Genomic DNA, 23,069 nt, shown 5'->3' on the forward strand with positions numbered 1-23,069 from the left:
GCCTAAACCAGTATCTGACAGTTCCATGCAGACATATAATGTCACTATGTGAATAATATGAAGTAATGACAATGACATAACCTGAATATACGCAGCCTCTACAAAAAAAGATCCTGGTCTCTGTTGCTATGGTAACAATGGAAGTCTTCAGATGGAAACTGAAACTTGGCTGTACCATAAAGCTGCTCTACAGCTGAAATCTGAAAGAGAAGCTTTATTTTGTCCAGAGTTGGAATTCTCATTTAGTCAAACCTGTTAGTGGGAGATGTTTTCCTCCATTCCCCAGTGTTTTATTATTATTATTAGGAGGAGGAGGAGGAGTAATAGCAGTAGTAAAATAATTTCATATCAAAGATTCACATTTTCCCACAAGTCATTTGACCTTATTTATTTCATGAGCAAGGTAACCTATTCTACTTGCTATATTAATCAAACAATGTCCTATAAACCCTCTGTATTAATTAAGGTTTTATGTGTAGACATGCAGTATTTTACACTAAATAATCAATACATCAAAGCAGGGATGTCTAACTCATTGTGGGTCACAAATAGCCTACTTTTATCTTAAGTAGGTCCGACCAGTGAAGCTCCTCTTTTTGTCAGTGTAACGAAGTTTAACTACACATTTAATCCCTGTGATATCTTAATACAAGGAAAAGAAGGGCAATTTCAACAGTATGTCCCCGTTTTTATACATGATAAAGCAATGCTGTTGTAGTGAATGAAAGAAACCTGTCAGCATAATTATTTAGGTTTAAATAATGAGAAATAAAAGTGTAAAATCACAAAAAAAAGTTCAGGGAGCTCATTGCGCAGACTGTCCTGTAATTATAAAACAGAAAAATTTTGTTAATTCACAGAAAATGCCCTTCTTTTTTCCCTGTGGACCCATTAAAAAAAAAATAAAAATCAGTAGTAGACAGTGGAAAAAAAGGAATATTTCAGTCATTTAATTGTTTATCTATTGCTTAATCACTTTGGTGTGATATGAATGCAATGGGGGGAGTCTTCATCAGTAGAAAAACCTGTAACACTTATGAAAATACAGTTAAAAGCTCCAAATTTATGTCATCCTTCACATTTTCCAAAGTCATCCATTGATCCGGATTGGAGTCTTTGCCGGGCCGATTCTGGCCCCCGGGCCTTAAGTTTGATACCTTTGGATTAGCGACAGACGTTGTCCCTGGAGGTGGGACAAGTAGGAACAACTGTCAATCATGATCAAACGTTGTTTTATTGGCTGGGGGGGGGGAGTCTTGCGTTTGTTAAATACGTCATCACGCACACATCCGACCTGTCCTTGAAGCTACAACACAGGCAAGATGGTGGCATACTGGAGACAGGCAGGCCTGAGGTATTAAAATAAAAATAATGCATGTAGTTACAATGAAGTGTTTGTAGTAAATGTTGATTGTGTGATTTGTAACAAGGTTTATAATGATAACCGAATACTCTGTTGAAGAACATGCTAGATTTGCTATTAAGTCTCAATTTAGCCACATAGCTAGTATCGTATCTTTATTAACGATAGTGTTTCCCACCATACGCGTTTAAACGATGGCCTTAGCGTTGCCTCGTAACTGCGTGAGGTGTAACTCTTTGTGATAATGCATAACTTGTTAATGAAGAAGAGGTTTTTGTCGTTTGCAGAATGATCAATGTCAGTAGCATTTAGCATGCGGCTAACCTGTGTGTCCTCTCTGCAGCTACATCCGCTTCTCCGCTATTTGCGCCAGCGCGGTGCGGGCTGCTCTGAAGCCGCAGATAAAAGCCGAGGCGATAAAGGCCGCAGAGTCCAACGTCAAAGTCCTCAAAATTAAAACAGCATGTAAGTTCATCATATGTTTTAAGTTACCCACGCTTTTATGATCCCAGACTGTGTCTTTGTCAAGGAGAGCTGACTGTGACAGTGCTCTTAGTGTCAGACTGAGGCGAAAGGTTTTGTTATATTGGATCATTTTTGCTGTTGCACAAATATTTAAGCACCCGATTAATGTTTTACTTAGTTGAGGTGGAGCCACCCTTGCATATGAATTTATAATTAACAACAGTAAGTAACATTGGTTTAGGAAATGTAAGTATAAATTAACAATTAAAATACTAAGGTTCTCTGAATCATATTAAAATTAAGCATTTGAGAAAATGTTTTTAGTTGCCTTTCAGTAGTGGCCACAGACATTAACGGGTGGTGATTTGCTATTATTACTGTTAACTGTACTTGAGTCGAGGTATTGTTCATCCTTATCAAGGCGCTTTGAACCAAACAACTTAATATAACATGACACCAACGTGTTTTCTGGGGGTGAGGTCCAAGAGCAGATCAATTTTTTTTACACTTTTGCCTAATTCTACTGGAGAGGAAATGCAAAGCACCTAAGAGTCTCTAAGTGCATTCTTTGTGTTGAGATGAAAAAGCAGACCCAAATTTTTACATCGTCAGCTTCTTTATCAGTAGAAATGTCATAAAAGTTGGATTAAATGGACAGTTCTTTTTGATTTTTTTTTTCCTTTTTTTTGAGGTTCTTTTCATTAAAGTTTCTGCTCTTCTGCTGTTTTCCTTCCAGGACGTATGACCATGATGTAGATACTTTTTCCTGGGTTGTGAAGTCCCTCAACTGACCTGTCCTGCACATGGAGAAGGAAAATAAAAGCTGGGTAACACCAAGATGATGTTAAGAGACTGGGGGCCTGGATGACACTGCAATTTTTTTTCCTCTTTCATTTGTAATTAAAGCTATATTAAAGATGGATGTCGGAATGCTGTTGTTTCTTTGTGTTCTTGCATTTTTAGTGAATACTGTGGTAATTACATTGTTGCACAATGAGACAATTATTGTCAAACACTTTTTATTTTGATATAAAGTGATGGAGTAGTCTTCATGGTCATATACAGAAACAGTATTTACAGAGGTGTGTGTTTGAGTGGATCCTTGAGTTTATTGGTAATTTCATTATCAGAAGTGGATCTCATCTTTTTTTGGGGGGTTGGGTTCAATTAAAAAAAGTTCAAAACCATTAGAAAGCATGCATTAACCAATGGCATGAAAAACAAATTACACTATAAAATAGGGCCGTTTACTCATAACTGCAGTTAATGAGTAATATGAGTTAATGTCACCAGTGATATAATTTATTTTCCTGTAGGTAGCCATTTAAATTAATTCAATTTTTCTTTCTTCGCCTCCCTCATTAATGACCTGTAATTAGTCTATAATCAGATGAGGAAAGGTTCTTGGCTGTATTACATATCAATGTCTGACTTTTCAGATCGTTAGCAATGATTTATTGAGCTGCTTATGAACATTTCTCGACTTGCCTTGTCACGTCAGGTCAGAGGCCTGATCGGTAAGGATAGGCAGAGTCACTGCATGAGTTCATGATTAAAAACAGATATTTTCTAATTAGATATTCATGCTGATGCTCCATTTTTGCTTTATTTATTTGACATCATGTGGACACTGATATCCTGTACTAGTGGTATGCCACGGACCCCTAGCTGTCTTTCTTCTCTCTGGTCATCTTGATCATGGTCTCTGGTGATCGATAGAGGAAGATGAGTTTCTCAAACAGCGTCTCCTCTAGCTCCATCTCCCCTGTCTCGCGGACCACAAAAATGTCTGTGCAGAGCTTCAGGACTCTGTCGACACATGGCAGCTCCTCGAACATGATGGACCTGGATATCCCATTGAAGAACTCCCTGACAAACTTTCCGATGACTAGCACCACTGACATGTAAAGACCTACAATGCTGTGGTGGAGAGGGAAACAGGACAGGTTCTGTATTTAAATGAGTCCACAGCCATAAGAAAGATTTCCTGACAGTGCAGTTAAGATCTCTCGTTACCTACCCGTGTCCGGCCAAAAACCCCAGACTGGAGGGGCTGACTTTATCATTGAACACCACTATCTCAATGTTTTGACATTTGTGATCAGAGGAGGTGAGAACTGGGGAGCACTCCTCCACCATCCACCACTGGTCTGCCTCTTGCTTTGATGTCCCATTGACCTGCTGAAGCTTGATTGACATGGGCCTGAAGAAGGCCAGCGGCTGAAGGTCTGGACGGTCTGTCAAGTCTAAGGGATGATATGTGGTTAAAGTAAAGTGCATGTTTGAAATAGCAATGATGAGGAATATGATTGGTTTCTTTGATCAGGTGAGGAATTTCTAGAACCCAGAACTCACTCAAGACTGAAAAAATCCAAATAAAAATAGGTCATAAGGACTACCAAGAGTGAGTACCCTGGGTATTAAAAGTACTCTGTACTTTGTGACTTATAAAACAATCATCTGTAATATGGCAAATGTGCAGTAACTAACCTACTTTCATCCTGGTTGCCATTTTGGACTCTGGTCCTTTGGGACCCCTGATGAACTTAGGCAGCAGAGAATTAATGATCCTACAGAGAGAGAAAAACACTTTAATACCATTATGTTTTCAAAATATTCACTAATGTTGCACACTGGAGCCCTCCAGGGTTGACTGGGTTCCCTCCCATTAAATTTAGTGTTGTGTTTAACTGCAACAACTTTGCAAAAGCCTTCCATTTCCTCTGAGCTACAGCGACAAGCAGAGCTGTATTACAACTTCACCCAGCACAGCCAGACAGAACTGCTGCAGCCACTCTTATTTACATTTTCTAAATATGAGTTTCTTACATTCCATCTTTTTTTTTTTCATTTCTGTTTGATTTAATTGCCATAATAAAACATGCAAGAACTGTTTGATTGTGCGTTGACTGAAACTCACACAGGTCTGCTGCTGTTGCCTTTAAGCATTTGCACAATTCCTTCCCTCAAGGTTTTGTCGTCAAACTTCACGGTGTGCTCTCCCACTGTCTCTGCATTCATTGATATGGACGCATTCCTTAGGAGGAGAACATATCACAAGTGCCACTGTTTTTTCAGTGTCATGTGCATCGGTGCAAAGTGCAGCCAAAAGATTTAAAATTGTAGGTATTGAACAAAAATTTCAAGAAAAATATCCACAAAGTAAAAAGAAACGCGGAGTTGGCTTTTGCACATGTCCAAGGACAGGACTGATAGACTTTTGAACCCCTAATAAGTTGATATGACAATATAAATACAGTTATGTGAAAAACTAAGCACACCCTATGAAGCAGCAGCTTGCAGAACCAGCCTTAGCAGCAATAAGTTGAAATAATTGTGTTCTGTTTGACTTTATCAGTCTGTCACATTATTGTGGAGGAATTGTGGCCCAGTGTTCTTTTTTATAACATTGCTTCAGTTCATTGAGGGTTAGTGAGCATTCTCTTAAGCTCTGTTAAGATCCTACCACAGCATTTCAACAAGCTGCTTGTGGCTGCTCCCTTTGGAGTCACCACAGTAGATGGATCAGCATATTTGATTTGAGAGAGTTTTATGCTGGATGCACTTGATGATGCAGCCCTCCCAGGGAGTTGTGTGTTAGGCGATTGTGTTAACCACTACACAATGGAGTCACTGACTGGATCATTGCAGCACCTTGATTCTTTTTCTTTTTCAGTCATTCTGCTGTAGATTTGCCACTGTGATTAGGATCATTGTCCTGTTGCATGACCCAGTTTCAGCCAAGCTTTAACTGTCAAATAGATGGCCTCACATTTGACTCTGGAATACCACAGAGGAGTTCATGGTCGACTCAATCACTGCAAGGTGTCCAAGTCCTCTGGCTTCAAAAACAAGCCCAAATCATTGCCCCATCCACCACTGTGCTTGACAGTTGGTATGAGTTGTTAGTGCTGATATGCTGTGTTTGGTTTTTTCCAAACGTGGTGCTGTGCATTATGGCCAAACATCTCCACTCCAATGTCGTCTGTCCGAAGGACATTTTTCCAGATATCTTCCAGAAGTCTTGCTGTACTGCCATCTTCTATTTAAAGAGAAGAGGCTTTCTCCTGGCAATCCTTCCAAACAACCCATACTTGTTCAGTCTTTTTCTAATTGTCATGAACTTTAGATTTAACATGCTAACTGAGACCTGTAGAGACTGAGACTGAGGGGTTGTGTGCCTTGTGTGCACAATGACAAAAGAACCAGCAACATATAGCTGCTGGTTCTTTTGTTTCTATGAGCATTGCATGGTCTGACCTTGGTGTGCTTTGCTGGGACATCCACTCTTAGGAAGACTGTGCCATTGTGTTAAACACCTGAATGCTTCAGACCTGCAAACTGCCAAAAATTCTGCTTTCATAGAGGTCCTCAAAGTTAGTGAAAATTATTTAATCAAGTGCATCTGATTAGCAGCTCCTGGCTCCTGTTTTCCCTCTTAATTCCTTTGTAAGTAGCAAGGGTGTACTTAGATTTGTACAAGAATGTATGGACACACATTAAATACACAGATGCATGCGTTCACACATTTAACTTACCTACATGTATGAATATAAAACTTTAAGAAAAATAATTTTATAAATTAAAAAAAACATTTTCAAATGAACTTGTATTTTCTTGGCTCAACACACTGACCAAAATACAAACCAGAAATGATCTAAATGGGAAATAAACACACACACACACACACACACACACACACACACACACACACACACACACACACACACACACCCACACACACACACACACACACAGCCTGACCTGAGCAGTGTCCAGCGTAAGGTCACATATATATGAGATGAGTTGCTGAGCTCCTGTATCATGGCCGTTCGACTGGCTGGGCTGATGGTCCACAATAAACTGGCATCACTCTTGATCTTAGCAACAAGAATGTCCTCGGCTTCATAGTTCATTATGAACTGCATAGCAGACTGAGAGAGCAATCGAAAGAGGATTAGGGACCTAAGTTATTTCAAGAAATGCTACTGCAATGTTCTGTTCTATTTAACATTCAGATAATGATATTTCTGTCAACAAACTAGTGTTTATATAATACAATGCAGCATAAAATCCATGTTTTAATATGGTAAAGTGAGTCTACAGAGGGGTTTAATAATAAATGTAAGAAATGTAGTGTCATCTGAGATATATATCGATCAGGCCTAACATTGTGACCACCTGCCTAATATTGTGTTGTTCCCCTTTTGCTGCCAAAACAGTCCTGGCCCGTCAGGGCATGGAGTCCACTAGACCCCTGAAAGTGTGCTGTGGTATCTGCACCAAGATGTCAGCAACAGATCCTTTAAGTCCTGTAAGTTGTGAGGTGTGGCCTCCATGGATCTCACTTGTTTACCCAGCATATCCTACAGATGCTCAATTGGACTGTGATCTGGGGAATTTGAAAAGTAGGTCAGCACCTTAAACTCATTGTTGTGCTCCTCAAACCATTCCTGAACCATTTTTGCTTTGTGGGAGGAAACATTATCCTGCTGAAAGAGGCCACAGCCACCAGGGAATATCATTTCCATGAAAGTGTGTACATAGTCTGCAACAATGCTAAGGTAGGTGGTATGTGTCAAAATAACATCCACATGGATAACAGGACACAAACCAGCAGATGTAGGACCTATGGATTCTTGGAGACCCAACATTTAGACTTGAGTCTGACACATGTGCCTTAGAAACTGCAAAGCTAAACTCACAGCCATGGCAACTGCTTGAAGAGGTATACCAGGGACATTGAACAGGAGAGGACAGGAGAATAAACCAAATGTTCTCCACTGAACCATCCATGATGTACTCTCAGTGGCAGGGGAACAGTATGAGAACAACCCCACCGAGGCTGGAGATGGAGCAATACTAGAAGAGCATATGGGAGAAGGATGCATCACACAACACCAATGCTCAGTGGCTAGTGGATCTAAGAGCAGACCACAGCAACTTCCCTGTACAAGGTCCAGTAACCATCACAGTGGCAGACATCCAAGAAAGAGTCTCACACATGAAGAGCTGGACAGCACCAGGCCCTGATATGATCAACACCTACTGGCTAAAGAAGCTAACTAGACTCCATGAGTGCCTGGGAGCACAAATGTACAAGCTGCTAATGCCTAAAACAGACCCAGAATGGCTGAATGAAGGCCAGACAGTCCTGATCCCCAAGGATCTCCAGAAGGGACCGGTCCCATCCAACTACTGGCCAATAACTAGCCTCAGCACAACATGGAAACTCCTGTCAGATTCTTTTATTGTTATATTTTCTGGTTTTTTGGTTATGTTCCTAGTTTTAGTGTATTTGTTTCCTCAGGACTCTTTAGTTTAGCTATCTGAGTTTTGTTCCTGGTTAATTATGTTTTGTTTCCCTCAGTGTACCTGCCTCATGTGTCAACTCTGCGTCCTTGTCTCGTTAGTATCATTCTGTGCACCTGCCCTCCCCAGCTGCTCCCACTTATCTCGTTACCCATGTGTATTTATTGTCTGCATTTTGCTTTTGTCCCTTGCCGTGTCATTGTTGGTCTGATCCCGCTGTGTAGCTTCATCTTCACGGTCAATCCAAGTTAGATTCTAGTGTGTTTGGTGTTTTGTTAATGTACTGTGCTCAAGGTAAAAAAGCTAAAGTCCAAGTTTAGTCCCTGCCTCTGGAGATCTGCTTTGGGGTCCTCTGCTTGCTTACCACAAGCAAGGAGCACCTGACAAACAGCATCTATATGTAGATAGAGCAGTCCCTCCATACTGTAAGAGCAGACTGACCAACCTGTGCACCGCCTGGCTTGACTACAAGAAAGCTTGTGACTCAATGCTTCACATATGGATCCTGGAAGTCCCGAGGTCAAAATGGGATACGCAATACCAAGGGCCAAGAGAAGAGCTAGAGAGGATGTGGAAGGTGAAGCTAACAGTGGTCCCTGTGGTAACTGGAACACTCGGGGCAGTGATTCCCAAACTGGGAGAGCGGCTCCAGCAGATTCCAAGAACGACCTCCGAGATATCTGTCCAGAAGAGCGCAGTCCTGGGAACAGCTAAGATATTGTGCAGGACCCTCAAGCTCCCAGGCCTCTGGTAGAGGACCCGAGCTTGGAGGAGGACAAAGACCGCCCACAGGGCAAGTGGGGAATTTAAAAAATTAAGTTTTATTATTTCATCACTGTAAATTGTATCCTCTTATATTGTAAAAAAAAAATATGAAAAAAAAAAAATCCCAAATTGCCCCGTTTTACAAAAAGACAATCTGTGGTCTTAAGAAAAGCCAAGCAGTAATGTACAGTATCTGCACTAATGCTCTGGTTTTCAGCTGTAATAACTGAGTGACTGCTCCCTCCTATGGTCATAGGTGGTATTATTACAGTTAAGACTGAGATCATAAATTTGTAGTTTTATAATTATTCTTCAGGGGTGATGTATTATGTTAATGAAGCAGATCTAGTAGAGTTTTGCTGCATTATGCATTTGTATTTGCAGCAGAATAAAGTGTGTCTCACTGGATGAGTCGCATAAACTTTGGTGAGCCTGTTGAATTTGGCTTCTGTGTACGGAACCAAGTTCTGCTCCTGGGCGCTCATGGAGAACAAAGGCTGTGAAAACACACAAAGATGCAGCAGAGAATAAATACATGTACACATATGTATATAAACCATAATTCTATAGTGATTGCTTTTTTGTGTTTAATGATAGCAAGTATTGATGCATTTTTCCATAAGACATTACTTTGCCATTTCACCTTAGCAAGAAGCACAGATTATATAAATAATATTAGAAGCCAGGCAGCTTTACTGTTTCAGAATATTCATGCACAAAGACAAAAACTGACCTCGTATCCTGCAATGCTGAGCTGGATAGAGACGTCTAAAGGCTGATTGGTCACTCCAGCTGCTGACTGGACCAGTGACATGAAGAGGAGAGGGAACCAGATGATGCTGATGAGAGCAAAGATGAGGAAACCTCCCATTCCATATTTCACCACCTTCTTCTTCTTCTGCCCTGGAGGGTGGGGGTATTTCTGGAAGAATTACAAATACATTACCATTAAAAGTGATTCAGTCCACTGGGTAGAAAGAAAATCCTGTTTTTTTTTTATCTCACTTGTTTACCCAGCATATCCTACAGATGCTCAATTGGACTGACAGTCAAATCACATGATTTTTATATGACCAAAAGTTATCAACACATATTTAACCTATTACAGTGCAGTACAATACTACTGAAATTATAAAACAAAAATCATTTCAATTACTTTCTTAATGCACGTTAAAAACTCTTGCTTACTTTCTCAGACTCCCTCCAGCACTTGAGGACAAATATGTTTGCGTAGATATCTTCAACACAAATCCAACTGGAGAGCGACAGAGTGGTGTCAGTCCAAACCCAATCCATCACCGCCCTCAGCTCTGTCAGGAAGGGAACCAACCGAAAACTGAAAGAGGAGAGCAAAAAAATAAAACAGAGACATTGTAAAACATGTGACATGTACGTGTATTTATGTTGGTGGTTAATTAGATGTTGTAACTAATGTTATAACTATTTTTGTACCCTTGGAAGAGGAAGAGGTTCAGGTAGTTGTAGTTCTTGGTGAGAAAGTTACCCAGGATGCGGTTTGGGTAGCCACATTTAATCTGGTACGCAGACAGACCGAAGTAGATGCACTTTACAAAGTACCACAGCTGAGCAACCGGGTTTCTGTTGAACCTCCTGGAGCAAATAATCAGAAGAGATATCAGATTTTGCTCCTTTAATTGTCATGGATCAGACTCATTTATTTTTATTTTTACATACAGTTTTTTTTAATTTTTATTAGACCATCACCCAGTATAATGGTTTATGCCAGCGCTGTCCTAAATTAACAGCAATGGTAATTACCAAAATCATTTTTATGTTTCTGTAATGGTACAGTTGTATGGAACCACTTGGCATAAAGTAAAAAAAAATGTGTGTGCGTGTGTGTATGTGTGTGTGTGGGTATGAGTACAAAGCAAAAGCAGTCTGTTTCTGTTTTGTTACTTTTAGACATTAATTTTAACCTTGAATGTCTTTTCTATTACAGAGGTTTTTATAAAGCCTTCACAATAAGAAAACCCAAACAGATTCTCCTGTTCACGCTGATATTTCTACTGTTTACAGTTTGTGAAGAGACCCTGAAATGTTCTGTGTAAAAAATGAGAAGAATAAATCGTTATTGAATTCTGACCTCTCTGTGACACCAGGGAGAATGAAGAACATCCAGAAGTGTATGCCAAACACCAGGACCACCTGGAAAACACACTTTCCTAGCAGAGACTTCTTGAGGTACAGGGCCCGGTCCACTATCATGGTACCAAACTGGATCAGCAGCATGACCAGAAAGGCCTCTGGAACCTGGTCTTCTGACAGCGACTCTGTGATGTCAGCTGCTGCAGAGTATTTCTACAGAGTGACAAAATTTGCCTCATCATGTCAGAAGCGAACAACTTTTATTGTCACATACAGTGGCGGTTTCTGATATGGGCGACATGGGCAGCCGCCCAGGGCGGCATTTCATCTAGGGCGGCATGACGCCCCCTTTCCCCCAATGCATTGCTATCGCCGCAGCAGCACCTACCGCACTACTCCACTTGTGGGGTAATGGGCGCCCTCTGCCTGCTGTGTATTGCATGTAGCTTTCTGCAATGGTCAGACAGGTTGTAACAGAAGGAAAGGGGCAGGCGGGGGATTCTCTGTCTCGCTGTCACTGCTTCACTAGATCGTCACACACACACAGCGGTGCCCCGCCCCCTTCTCCTGCGAGTCAAGTGAAGCAGTGATGGCGTGAGAGTGAGACAGTCAGCCGGGTTCATTCATTCATGCCTGTACAGTTTTGGCCTGGTTACAGCCAACAGTAACTGCTGAATTATAAATAAAGGCAACTCACCCAAAGCTCTGTATATTTACCTCCGCCAAGGAGGTTATGTTTTCGGTCGCGTTGTTTGTTTGTCTGTCTGTTTGTCAGCAGAATTACTCCAAAAGTTATGAACGGATGTCACTGAAATTTTGTGGAGCGGTTGGAAATGACAAGAGGAAGCAGTGATTAAATTTTGGTGGCGATCCAAATCACGATATGGATCCAGGAATTTTTTTAAGGATTCTTCAGTATTGCGGGATACAGGCAGAGCCTTCCCCTTTAAGAGACACCACCCACTTTTCTCTGCCCCGTGTGTGTGTATGCGGGCTAGCGTGGGAGACGAGCGCGAGGGAAAAAGTGTGTTCGGTGGCGGTGGAAAAAGGAATAAAAGTTCTGTTGCTAAAATCCTTCGACTTGCTGCATTTCTCCGCCTTGCTAAAGGTGACCCACATGGATGAGCAAGTTAGTTACCAGCCACGAGCCAAGCGAAGTAGAGACCAGAGGTCTCCCTACTACGGTTAGGAGCCGCGATCTGGTCGAGGTAACACACTATTGCGGGATAGGGGGTTATTGTTGTCTGGGAAAGATGAAAGATTATTTCAAAGTATTTAGATACACGTATTACAGCGTCAGCGACCCTATGGCCTTAGCGGAGGTTTGCGCTCTCTGAGTGCTTCTAGTTAAATATATATCACACCTGGTGCTATTAACATGAGTTTCAATGGAGGTTTTGTTGTGTTGGGCTGGCAACTGTCAGTCAGATCTGACAACCCTGTGGATGGGCGGTGGTTATAACCTATTCAGCTTCAGTGCAAATTACGGCAGATGGAAAGGAAAAGGTCAAAGCCATCAGGTGTGCAGTTTAGGAAAAAGAGAAAAGAACAACAGGAGAAATAAGCAAAGATGAAGGTAAGCAGAAGCTGTGTAATATTTCAGTTTCTTCCATGTTTTTTCAAATAAAATTTAAAAGACATTCTGAGTGTGCCTGTGATGGTGGGGAGACCTTCTGTTAAAACCTGTCTGTCAGACCATGGCAGAAAGCTACATGCACCACACAGCAGGTGCTCATTAACCCCCAAGTGGAGTAGTGCGGTAGGCGCTGCTGCGCGATTGCTATGGGGGGTTGGGGTGGGGGTGGGAGGGCGCCGGCAGGGATGCTCGCCCAGGGCGCCAAACAGGCTAGGACCGCCACTGGTCACATATACATGCAGTGAAATTCAGTCTCTCCATTTAACCCATCACGCATGCAGTACGTAGCACACACACAGCACAGCATGCGGAGCAGGGGGCAGCACCTCAATTTTCCCATGCCAGTCTGAGGGTTCTCTGAAGCTTCTTCCCCCGATGGTAAGGTAATAAGAAATATTCCTATGTATTTATTGTAGTCTTACCCCAAAAGCCCAGTATCCATATATGGTGACAATGAAGTTGACTACATCAATGAGAAACATGAGGGCATAGACATCACACACAGGACTGTAATCTGGGTGAATGATGTCATAGAAAAACTGCCTTATAGGTAAGTAGATGTGAAGGCCACTGCAGAAAGAGAAGAGACTTCATTATAACACAGAAACAGGAAAACTCCTCTCCATTAAAAAAAAAAATTAAATCTGTGGAAAATATTATCCACCAGATCATTTGGATAAAAAGCACACTCAGCAGACTGCAGCTCATTATGCATAAGTGAACAACTCACACTTCTATGGCAGTAGCTTTGGCTTGTAGCATCCTCTCTCGGATCAGCTGTCTGATCCTCTGCTTCCTGGTCAGCGGAGCCTTTTCTCGTTCCCGTCTCTTTTTCTTGCTTTGCTGCTTTTTGGGCTTCATCTCTCCAGTTAAAAAAAGGAAAATGGAGAAATTTTAGCCATGTGCTGCTAATTAATTCCACTTGACAACTGCCAAAAATAACATAGTGATCTCAAATGAATTCAAGACATGTAGGGATCTTCTTAATATTCACCACCACATTCTGCAGAGTCGCCTCTTTTCTGTCTACAGAATATGGAGGTGGTGGAGGCCTGGAGAGGGAGGAATTTCAGACGGCGTGGACGTTGCTCCCTGCTGCCCATCTTTTCTGCTCCGGTCATCTTCTTCTTGTCCACTTTCTTCTTCAGCTTCTTGAAGAAATCAGGCATCTCAACCTCCTTGTTGTCCCACAGCCCGTGGCACTGTAGAGACATGGACACAGGCAGCATTTTAACAATATTCAATGTAGCTGCTTAGAAACAGTTCACAGTGGTTAATTTTCATGTTACCTTGAGAATAGATCGGTGGAAGAACAAAGCGAGCAGCTGAATCAAGTCGAAGAGGACATAGCCGTCTTTCTTCTCCACCCCAATGATGTTGGGCAGGGCGAAGGGTCGTTCAGCATTGATGCCTCGATAGGCAGAGGTGGTCCAGGGGAAGAAACCAAACTGGAAAAAGTACTTCACCACAACAGTCAGCTGAGGGAAACAGGAGAGACAGTCAGAAGAGATGTGAGTAAATTATCACTGGAAATAATGATTGCAATTTAAAGATAGCTTATCTCCTTATTAGTCTACTTGGCTCAATTACACTAATAATTCAAAATGCCTATGATGTAACATCTTTATGTTAATGTGACCACATAAACACCAGTAAACATTTCTTAGAAAAACTTTGGCATCAGTACAGGCTGTTTGCTCCATGCACATTAAATTACTCAATAAATCAGCCATTAAAAGCATTATCTATATTACCAGTCAAAAGTTTGGACATACCTTCTAATTTAGTGGTTAATCATTATTTTAAAATTGTCTGCATTCTAGATTAATAATAAAGTCATACAAACTATGAAGAAATGCATATGGAATAATTTACAAAAAACAAACCCGAATATGTTTTATATTTGAGATTCTTCAAAGTAGGCACCTCTTGCTTAGATGACAGCTTTGCACAGCTTGACATTTTCTCAGTCAGCTTTATGAAGTCGTCACCTGGAATGGCTTTCAGCTAATTTCTTGCCCTCTTAATGTGTTTGAGACCATCAGTTGTGTTGTGAAGACGTAGTGTTGGTATACAGTGAATAGCCCTATTGGAGTAATGCTCTAATCCATATTATGGCATGAACTACTCAACTAAGTAAAGAAAAACAACAGTCCATCATTACTTTAAGAAATGAAGGTCAGTCAATGTGAAAAAATTCAAGAACTTTGAAAGTATTCTCAAGTGCAGTCACAAAGACCATCAAATGTTAGGATGAAACTGGCTCTCATCGGGACAGCCCCAGGAAAAGAAGACCAAGAGTTTCCTCTGTTGCGCAGGATAAGTTCATCAGTTACCAGCCTCAGAAACTGCAAGTTAACAACATCCCAGATAAAAGCCCACCTAAATGCTTCACAGCGTTCAAGTAGCACACACATCTCAACATCAACTGTTCAGAGAAGACTGCATGAATCTGGACTTTATGGGTGAATTGCTAAAACAAAGTGACTTCTAAGGAAGAAAAAACAAGAGGAAGAGAATGGCTTGGGCCAAGGAACACAAGGAATGGACATGAGACCAGTGGAAATCTATCCTTCGGTCTGATGAGTCCAAATTTGAGATTTTTGGTTCCAAACGCCATGTCTTCGTAAGACGCAGAAAAGGTGAGCGGACGGTTCCTACATGTGTTGTTCCCACCATGAAGTATGGAGGAGGAAGTGTGATGGTATGGGGGTCCTTTGCTGGTGATGCTGTTGGCAATTTATTCAAAACCCAAGGCAGCATGGCTACAACAGCATTCTGCAGCGACATGCCATTCAATTCAATTCAATTTTATTTATATAGTGCCAAATTACAACAAACAGTCACCTCAAGGCACTTCATATTGTATGGTAAAGACCCTACAATAATCACAGAGAAAACCCAACAGTCAAAACGACCCCCTATGAGCAAGGAAAAACTTCCTGGCCATTCCATCTGGTTTCCGCTTAGTGGGACCATCACTGACCCTAAACACACCTCCAGGCTATTTAAGGGCTATTTGACCAAGAAAGAGGGTGATGGAGTGTTTGTGTCAGATGACCTGGCCTCCACAATCACCTGATCTAAACCCAGCTGAGATGGTTTGGGATGAGTTGGAAAGCAGAGTGAAGGCAAAGCAGCCAACAAGTGCCCAGGGCCTCTGGGAACTCCTTCAAGACTGTTGGAAAACCATTTCAGGTGATGACCTGATGAAGCTGACTGAGAGAATGCCAAGAGTGTGTCATCAAAGCAAAAGGTGCCTACTTTAAAGAATCTAAAACAGATTTTGGTTTGTTTAACACTTTTAAGTTTACTACATGCTTCCTTATGTGTTCTGTCATAGTCTGGATGACCTCAGTATTAAACAACAGTAACAACAGCAAACAATGAATGAAAACGTGTGTCCAAACTTTTGACTGGGACTGTATATTAGCATTATGAAAATAAAAACAAGCCCTTGTTTCATTTGCATTTTGTCCAACACTTTTACATGATAACCTACTTCTGTGTAAATGATGGCTGTCATCCAGAAGCGTTTGGACGGCCGGGGCACAGACAGCATGGCCCAGAGGAATATGAGAATGGGCAGGATGAGGGAGAGGAACGAAGCCGAAACGATATGGTTGAGGATGATGACAAAGTAGCACAGCATCTCTGACTTGGACACCATAGTGTTATAGAGAGCAAACAGCAGCTTCAGCGGCCTCGGCAAGGTCACAAAAAACTTATCGGACTCGGAGATCTCATCATTTTCAAACATACTTTAGAAAGGATGGAAAGGGAGAGGGAGAAAAAGGACAGTGATGGAGATTAAAGTTATAAAGGGATGCGGTACCTTTTATCTCTTTCATCTTGCATGCTAAATTCTTTGTGTCTACTAACTTGTTGAGCAGAAGCTCACTGGCAGTGAGGTTCCTTGTTTCTTGACTCAGAGGTCTGGGAGACTCTGTGAGGTCGAGACTTCTCTCGCCATCACTATCCCTGAGCTCAAATGAAGTGCATTCTGGGTATTTAGCATCTTCATCCGCTTCCCTTTGCAGTGTTTCCTCATCCCAGTCCTCTCTCTCCATGTCAGGGTTCTCTCGTTGTTCTTGTTCTTCATTGCATTGGCTCTCATCTTCTGTTTCCTTCTCATCATCATCTTCTTGTTCATGGACCTCATTTTGTTCTTCGTGGCTTTTAAGAAAAGCATAAGTCAGACATTTAATATTCAAGAATCAAGGAAACAACAGATTTTTAAAGACAATGCTGGATCTGAAGCTGTTCCTGGTTAATAAAACATTTGGTAAAATGACGTGTGTTTAAGTGGTGTTTGCCTATTTTTAAGGAACAAGCCCTTCTCAATGGCAAATAATGATATTATGTATATGGCACTTAAGTTTTCGACTGTCATTCACCTTGGTGAAAGTTCATCAGTGTCAAAGGACGTCATGTCAATGTTGGCCTCTTTCAGGAGCCTTCGTCTGAGCTGGTCAGCAGCAGGTGGCACAGGAGGCGGCTCATCCAGCTCTTCCTGCGTTGGCTGCCGGGAGACCAGCAGCGTCTCGTCTGTCATGCAGCTGAAGTTAAGCAGAAGGGAGAGAGTCCATGAGCATGCAGGGTGCAACCAAAAAGTAAGCTGTGAATATGTCGTGTGCACGTAACCTACCTGGAAACACTGCTGCCCCAGGAAATTTTGGAGGCTTGATTTTTCAGCTTGGTGTAGGCTTGTTGTGAGGAAGGGACGGCAGGCGGGGAGCAGGGAGTTGGCAGGGACTTATCTAAGTCATCCTGGGACGACAGTGTGTTCTGACGGGTCTTCCAGTTTTCATAAAATTGCTTCACACTCTCCTGACTCACCTCTTTGCCCTGCAGAGTGAGCAGGTGAGATAATACAGACACAGAATGCTAACACACCAAAGAAGATAAAGCATCATGGTTAAATGGTAAATGGTAAATGGACTAGCTCTTATATAGCGCTTTTCTACTCAGTCAGAGCACTCAAAGCGCTTACACAACATGTTTACATTTACCCATGCACTCACATTCATACAAGCACTTCCATGTTTATACTAAGCTAAGTGCTTTTAATTAGCTAACATTCACACACATTCATACTCCGACAGGACGGTCGGAGAGCAACTTGGGGTTAAGTATCTTGCCCAAGGATACATTGGCATGTAGCTTGGAGTAGCCAGGAATCGAACCGCTGACCTTCCGATCAGTAGGTGACCTGCTCTACCTACTGAGCTACAGCCACCCCCATACTCATCCTACAGCCATAGGATGAGTTAAACAAACTCATCCTATGGCTGGTCCTGATCAAAAACACTGTGTCTGAATTTCATTTTATATTTGTATCATGTAGCACAACCTGTTTTATACTGAACTTGCTAATAGCAGATAAAGCCCCCCCCCCCCACACACACACACACACTCACACAAAAAGAAGTTGTGTCCAATATAAATATTAGCCTTTAGATTAAATCTGATCTGGAATGATTAAAAGTAGTTTTCATTTAAATCAGATTCCTTTCATCTGACCTTCTTTTGCTGCATGTTGAGTAACGCTCGCTCGAATCGCAACACTTTGGAAATGTCCAGGCTTTCTTTACAAAATGAGTTCAAACCCTCTGTCAGGTCATCAAGAAGAGACTGAAGGAGCACCCAACTGAACTTTACTGTGCTAATGATGCGCTGCAGGATGTTTTCTGTAAGAAGAGGGTATGTATATGTATGAAATTAGAATGAAAGCTTTCCATGCATTTAATTTGCTTTTAATCCTTCATGCTTGTACTGCAACAACAAGCAGAAGGTCACTTGGAAGTAGAGCATTCCAGTCTCTTAGAAGTGTTTACCTTTTTTCTCCTCTCCTTCCTCCTCTGCAACGCTTTCATCTGGTTCATCCTCACTAGACTCTGCTTTATCAATGCCTGGAGAACAGATTATTTACAGTTAGGATGTCTTTACAGTTACCACCCAAGTTATCATTAACTTTGAAGTGATGTACATGATGCTGAAGCATTTTTCAGTTGTGTATCACTTTTCTCTCTCTAACCAAATAAAAACTCTGTCAAGACTTTTAGTGGTGCAGGTGGATAACTGCTGCTTCTTTTACTGACATTACCTTCATCCTAACACTCTTACACAACACAAACTAAAATCTGATGAAAAGATTTAAATAAAATTCGAATGTTTGTCACTTTTGGCATGAAAAACAGAAAAACAGCTCTTTTTTTTGTCGCCTGCTCCTTTTAGGGGTCACCACAGCAGATCATCTGCCTCCATTTCACCCTATCTCTAGCATCCTCCTGTGGCATGCCCATATTCTGGGGTCATAAATGATCCCATACAATTTTCCATTATCCTTGCCACACCAAAGGTGTATGACAGCTGAGACAGGTACCAGCCCAACTGCGTCACTGGATTGTATAATCAGAAGAAGATGGATGGAAGCCAATGGGCCAAATCCTTCCAATTAAAAAGATCACAACAGTACATCCAACTATACTACCACTGAGGTCATAAATGACCCCACTCAGTCACTCAAAGGTTAAGGTGCAGACCACATGCAATAACTGTACGCAGTTTGATTTCTGGTTAGAAGACCTGTGGTGCATGTCCTTAGCTCTTAGTGGATATTCTGTGATAGAGTCATACAATCTGTGTGATCATGGTCTGACCTATCAGCCTCAGAAATGTTATAATTAACATCAAATAATTTCATGTAATATACAAGTGCATCACTAGTAAGTACCACATGTTGCTTTCTCACCTTGCTGCCTCTGCAGCTCTCTCTTTGCTTTCTTCTTATCCTCTCTCTTCATTTTTTTCTTCTCCTTCTTCAGGTCCTTCAGGGCTTTCTTGGAGCTCGTGACCCAGGCCTCATAGGCCAGCTGGACGTTAAAGACAAAGATGCAAAGATTGTCTACTGATGTTACAAGACAGATTGTTTAGCCCATCTATGAAACTCAATATTTACATTTTCAAGGGGAAATGTGTTAAATGTAGTTTGTGATCAGGGCTCATTCTCCCTCTAACCTGAAAAGCAGATTTCTTCTTTGGTGGTTCCTCTTCCTCTTTCTTCTCAGGAACTTCCTCTTCCTCCTCCTCACTGTCACTCTCAAACAGGTGGTAGCCACAGTTGTTTTCCACTGTGTTATACAGAGCAGTGTCAAAACTACATCCACACCAACGCATACCACTGAGCCTCACAACAAGGCACCTGATCCAAACCTGCTCTAAAGAAGCAACCCAGTGGCCAGAATCACAGTGCTGCATTTACTGTTAGGTTAAGAACATCTCTCTGACATGAAGGACTAATTTGAGAAAAGAAATGAAACACATAATCCAATGTTTGGAAACAGCATTTTCTTCATTCTTGCCCCTGACAATATTTTCTTCGTCCAACATGTTTACATTGTTTAATGCTGCTGCTCACCTCCAGGCTGAGAGACCCAAGGCTTCCACCATTTTCCTGCATCTCTCTTTGCCTTCTCATCATCACCTGGAATACACAGTTCATTTTGTTTATGTACTGCTGATATTTGTTGCCCCCCCCCCCCCCCCCCCCCCCCCCCCCCCCCCCAAAGATCCTGCATCATACTCTCAGTGTATGAATTTGGCCTGCGTTGTTTGCTAACATTAGAAACTGAAAAGAGCCACTTGTGTTACCAGGTGTCACCTGCTCCTGATCAGCAGAAGGTCCTGCTGCTGGAGCAGGTCGACTCTTCTGTTTAGATTTGATCTTCTCCATCCTACAGGAAGAAGGTTGAAAGGTTAGCTGATAATTTACTGTTCAGAGAGAGGGGAAGTGAGATGGTCTGTAAACTAGATCCATTACTAATGGTTTTAGTGTAAGGGTTCTTACTGTTTCTTCAGCGTCTCCACTGATTTCTTCTCCATCTCCAGTCGGGCAGCTACCTGTTTTTTCACTTTGGCCTCAAACAATTCAGCACCCCTTTGAGGAGCAGAGAGAGACAGAGAAATTAGCTGTTGCTAACTTATGACTGACTCTAGCGATTAGTGATGTCTTTTTACAGCTACTATATCCATCCTAGCATTGCAAACTGTGTTGTGTAAAATACCTACAAGCAAACAACAGAAGAAACAAACTGTAGCACCGGGTAGTGTCTAGCATAGTCTTGACAGTCTTTTAGTAAATTCACAGCAGGTTTTTAAAAGTTTTTAAAGTACTGTATGTTATGGACCTACAGTAAACCTGAGAATGGAGCACAGACCTAGAGGCCAATATCTTAGAAGACTTGAGGTCAGACACCACATAGAGGAAGTAGTAGCTGAGGAAGACCCTCCTTTGTGCCAAAAGGACAGTGAAACAGATCGCATCCCAAACGATGCCGGCTTCACCCTCCGGCAGCTCACATTCATCATCAGGATTGGCTGAAGGCACACAGAGTAGAAGAAATATGTTTTAATAGTTTACAGCAGAGGACAGAATCAACCAAATGTCACATGCTTTCTAACCTCAACCACAACAATAAGATTGACTGTAACACAGATTTTAATTGTTCAACTACATGCAGCTTTTGTCAGAACTGGCAGTTGGAACAGAGTCATGTACTCCTGTTATTACGCCTGTTTAAATTATATCTATTGTATTTTTGTAATCTTTCTCACACACTTCCTTTAATTCTACTTTCACTATTTGTGCAAATAATGTTCAAATCGTTAATCGCTCACCCCAGTGCATAATTCACTCTCCTGCTATCAGATTATTTTAATTTTCAGGTTTGTATTCTCTGAGTTGTATTTGTTCTGTTGTCTCTATTGCCTGAATATATCAGCAGAAAACATTTTTCCAATCTTCTATTGCCCAATTTTGGTGATCCCATGCAAAGTGTAGCCCCAGTTCCCTGTTCTTAGTTGAGAGAAATGGCACCCGGTGTGGTTTTCTGCTGCTGTAGCCCATCTGCTTCAAGGTTTGACATGTTGTGTTCAAAGATGCTCTTCTGCATATCTTGGTTGTAATGAGTGTTTTGTTTTGTTTTTTAGTTACTGTTGCCTTCCTCTCAGCTCGAAGCAGTCTGCCCATTCTCCCCTGACCTCTGACCTCAAGGAGGCATTTTCACCCAAAGAACTGCCACTCACTGGATATTTTCTCTTTTTGAGACTATTCTCTATAAACCCTAGAGATGGTTGTGTGGGAAAATACCAGTGGTTCAACAGTTTCTGACCAGCCAGTGTGGCTGGTCAGTAACCACGCCACATTGAAAGTCATTTAAATCACATTTCTTTCCCATCCTGATGCTCCCTTTGAACTTCAGCAGGTTGTCTTGACCGTGTCTGCATGCCTAAATGCATTCAGCTGCTGCCATGTGACAGGCTGATTAGATATTTGCATTAATGAGCAGTTGAACAGGTGTACCTATTGAAGTGGCTTTGAGCGCATATACCACCAGAAATACATTCATTCATTTCTCCCTTCATCATGCACAAACACAATACAGGCATCCTTGCTACAGACACTTACGGACGTCATAACCTTTGATGGTGCAAAACATGCTAAAGGCCTGAATTAACCAGCAGCTGTTCTTCACCAGGCTGTCCAGGTAGGCACAAGAACCAAGCTGAGAGAAAGGCAAAAAGAGGCTTTCATCAATAAGCTTTGAAAATACACAACTAGTGAACTTCTTAATGGTGCGGTAACTTACAGACAGCAGATTCTTCATGGCAATCACAAAGCAGGTGTACCCAATCAGCCAGTCCCACAGTCGCAGGATGTACTTGACCGGCTGCATCAGGACGCTGCCTCCAAACAACATAAAGTAGAAACAGGCCACCAGGTAGCCGAGACAGAAGATGTTGATCCGTGTTGTGCCAGTGATGAAAATGAGGCAAAGAACCAGCCAGAAGAAGTAGCTGAAAACAAACACCTTCACCATGTCGAGATAGCACCTGAGGACAAAACGGAGACAGCATCTTCCCTTTAAAAAGAAAGCAAAACATGCTGCCAACACACTACAGGCATTGCTATGAAAAATATGTAAGCACGTATTTAAAACTCCAAAAATTATTCAATTTTTTTTTAATCGTTCTCTGTTTTTTCATTAAGAGAAAGAAAAATTTATTGCTTTTTCAAAACACGCTTGAGTAAGAATGCTTTTAATGTTTTGCAAAAAAAATAAATAAGATTTCCAAATTTTAGTGAAAATTGTTAATGGTTTTGACAAAGGAATGAATTTAATAAGCGGGTTTGTATTTTAGCAATTAAGAAAAATGTAAACACCGCCTCCTCAGCCACTTCCAAGGAAAGTGCTTTTTTCTGGTGGTAGTGGTCGTTTACCTCACAATGCACACATAAACACTTAATGACCAAAAACTCCAATCTGTTAGAAACTATTTACATTTTATTACATCTTGCTCACTGCATCTTGTAGACTTCTGACTTGGAGATTCAGAGACAGAGTGCATGCATGCTGG

At 41.6% G+C, this 23,069-nt stretch overlaps 2 protein-coding genes across 2 annotated transcripts in view; one reads left to right on the plus strand and one right to left on the minus strand.

Annotated features, from left to right (window-relative positions):
* Positions 1 to 1,226: 1,226 nt before the first annotated feature.
* Positions 1,227 to 2,758, plus strand: atp5f1e (ATP synthase F1 subunit epsilon). Its single transcript, XM_030734306.1, has 3 exons — positions 1,227 to 1,354; positions 1,707 to 1,828; positions 2,565 to 2,758. Coding segments are annotated over exons 1-3 (156 nt in total). The 5' UTR covers positions 1,227 to 1,322; the 3' UTR covers positions 2,567 to 2,758.
* A 593-nt stretch (positions 2,759 to 3,351) lies between these two features.
* The window catches only part of LOC115783653 (piezo-type mechanosensitive ion channel component 2), a 46,075-nt gene continuing 26,357 nt past the window's right edge, over positions 3,352 to 23,069 (minus strand). Inside the window, exons 29-56 of the mRNA XM_030734576.1 lie at positions 22,301 to 22,544; positions 22,120 to 22,216; positions 20,870 to 21,029; positions 20,500 to 20,589; positions 20,304 to 20,386; positions 20,071 to 20,136; positions 19,671 to 19,783; positions 19,405 to 19,525; positions 18,488 to 18,562; positions 18,174 to 18,340; positions 17,299 to 17,498; positions 17,048 to 17,209; positions 16,533 to 16,826; positions 16,153 to 16,411; positions 13,940 to 14,128; positions 13,645 to 13,852; positions 13,381 to 13,513; positions 13,073 to 13,220; positions 11,013 to 11,227; positions 10,358 to 10,516; positions 10,094 to 10,241; positions 9,639 to 9,827; positions 9,310 to 9,402; positions 6,593 to 6,762; positions 4,749 to 4,865; positions 4,319 to 4,398; positions 3,849 to 4,074; positions 3,352 to 3,748 (exon numbers count right to left, since the gene is read on the minus strand). Coding sequence (XP_030590436.1) covers positions 3,493 to 3,748; positions 3,849 to 4,074; positions 4,319 to 4,398; positions 4,749 to 4,865; positions 6,593 to 6,762; positions 9,310 to 9,402; positions 9,639 to 9,827; positions 10,094 to 10,241; positions 10,358 to 10,516; positions 11,013 to 11,227; positions 13,073 to 13,220; positions 13,381 to 13,513; positions 13,645 to 13,852; positions 13,940 to 14,128; positions 16,153 to 16,411; positions 16,533 to 16,826; positions 17,048 to 17,209; positions 17,299 to 17,498; positions 18,174 to 18,340; positions 18,488 to 18,562; positions 19,405 to 19,525; positions 19,671 to 19,783; positions 20,071 to 20,136; positions 20,304 to 20,386; positions 20,500 to 20,589; positions 20,870 to 21,029; positions 22,120 to 22,216; positions 22,301 to 22,544 — 4,462 coding nt within the window. The 3' untranslated portion in view covers positions 3,352 to 3,492. The remainder of the gene's footprint in view (positions 3,749 to 3,848; positions 4,075 to 4,318; positions 4,399 to 4,748; positions 4,866 to 6,592; positions 6,763 to 9,309; positions 9,403 to 9,638; positions 9,828 to 10,093; positions 10,242 to 10,357; positions 10,517 to 11,012; positions 11,228 to 13,072; positions 13,221 to 13,380; positions 13,514 to 13,644; positions 13,853 to 13,939; positions 14,129 to 16,152; positions 16,412 to 16,532; positions 16,827 to 17,047; positions 17,210 to 17,298; positions 17,499 to 18,173; positions 18,341 to 18,487; positions 18,563 to 19,404; positions 19,526 to 19,670; positions 19,784 to 20,070; positions 20,137 to 20,303; positions 20,387 to 20,499; positions 20,590 to 20,869; positions 21,030 to 22,119; positions 22,217 to 22,300; positions 22,545 to 23,069) is intronic.

This window comes from Archocentrus centrarchus, chromosome 7, assembly GCF_007364275.1.
Source record: "Archocentrus centrarchus isolate MPI-CPG fArcCen1 chromosome 7, fArcCen1, whole genome shotgun sequence".
Lineage (NCBI taxonomy): Eukaryota > Metazoa > Chordata > Actinopteri > Cichliformes > Cichlidae > Archocentrus > Archocentrus centrarchus.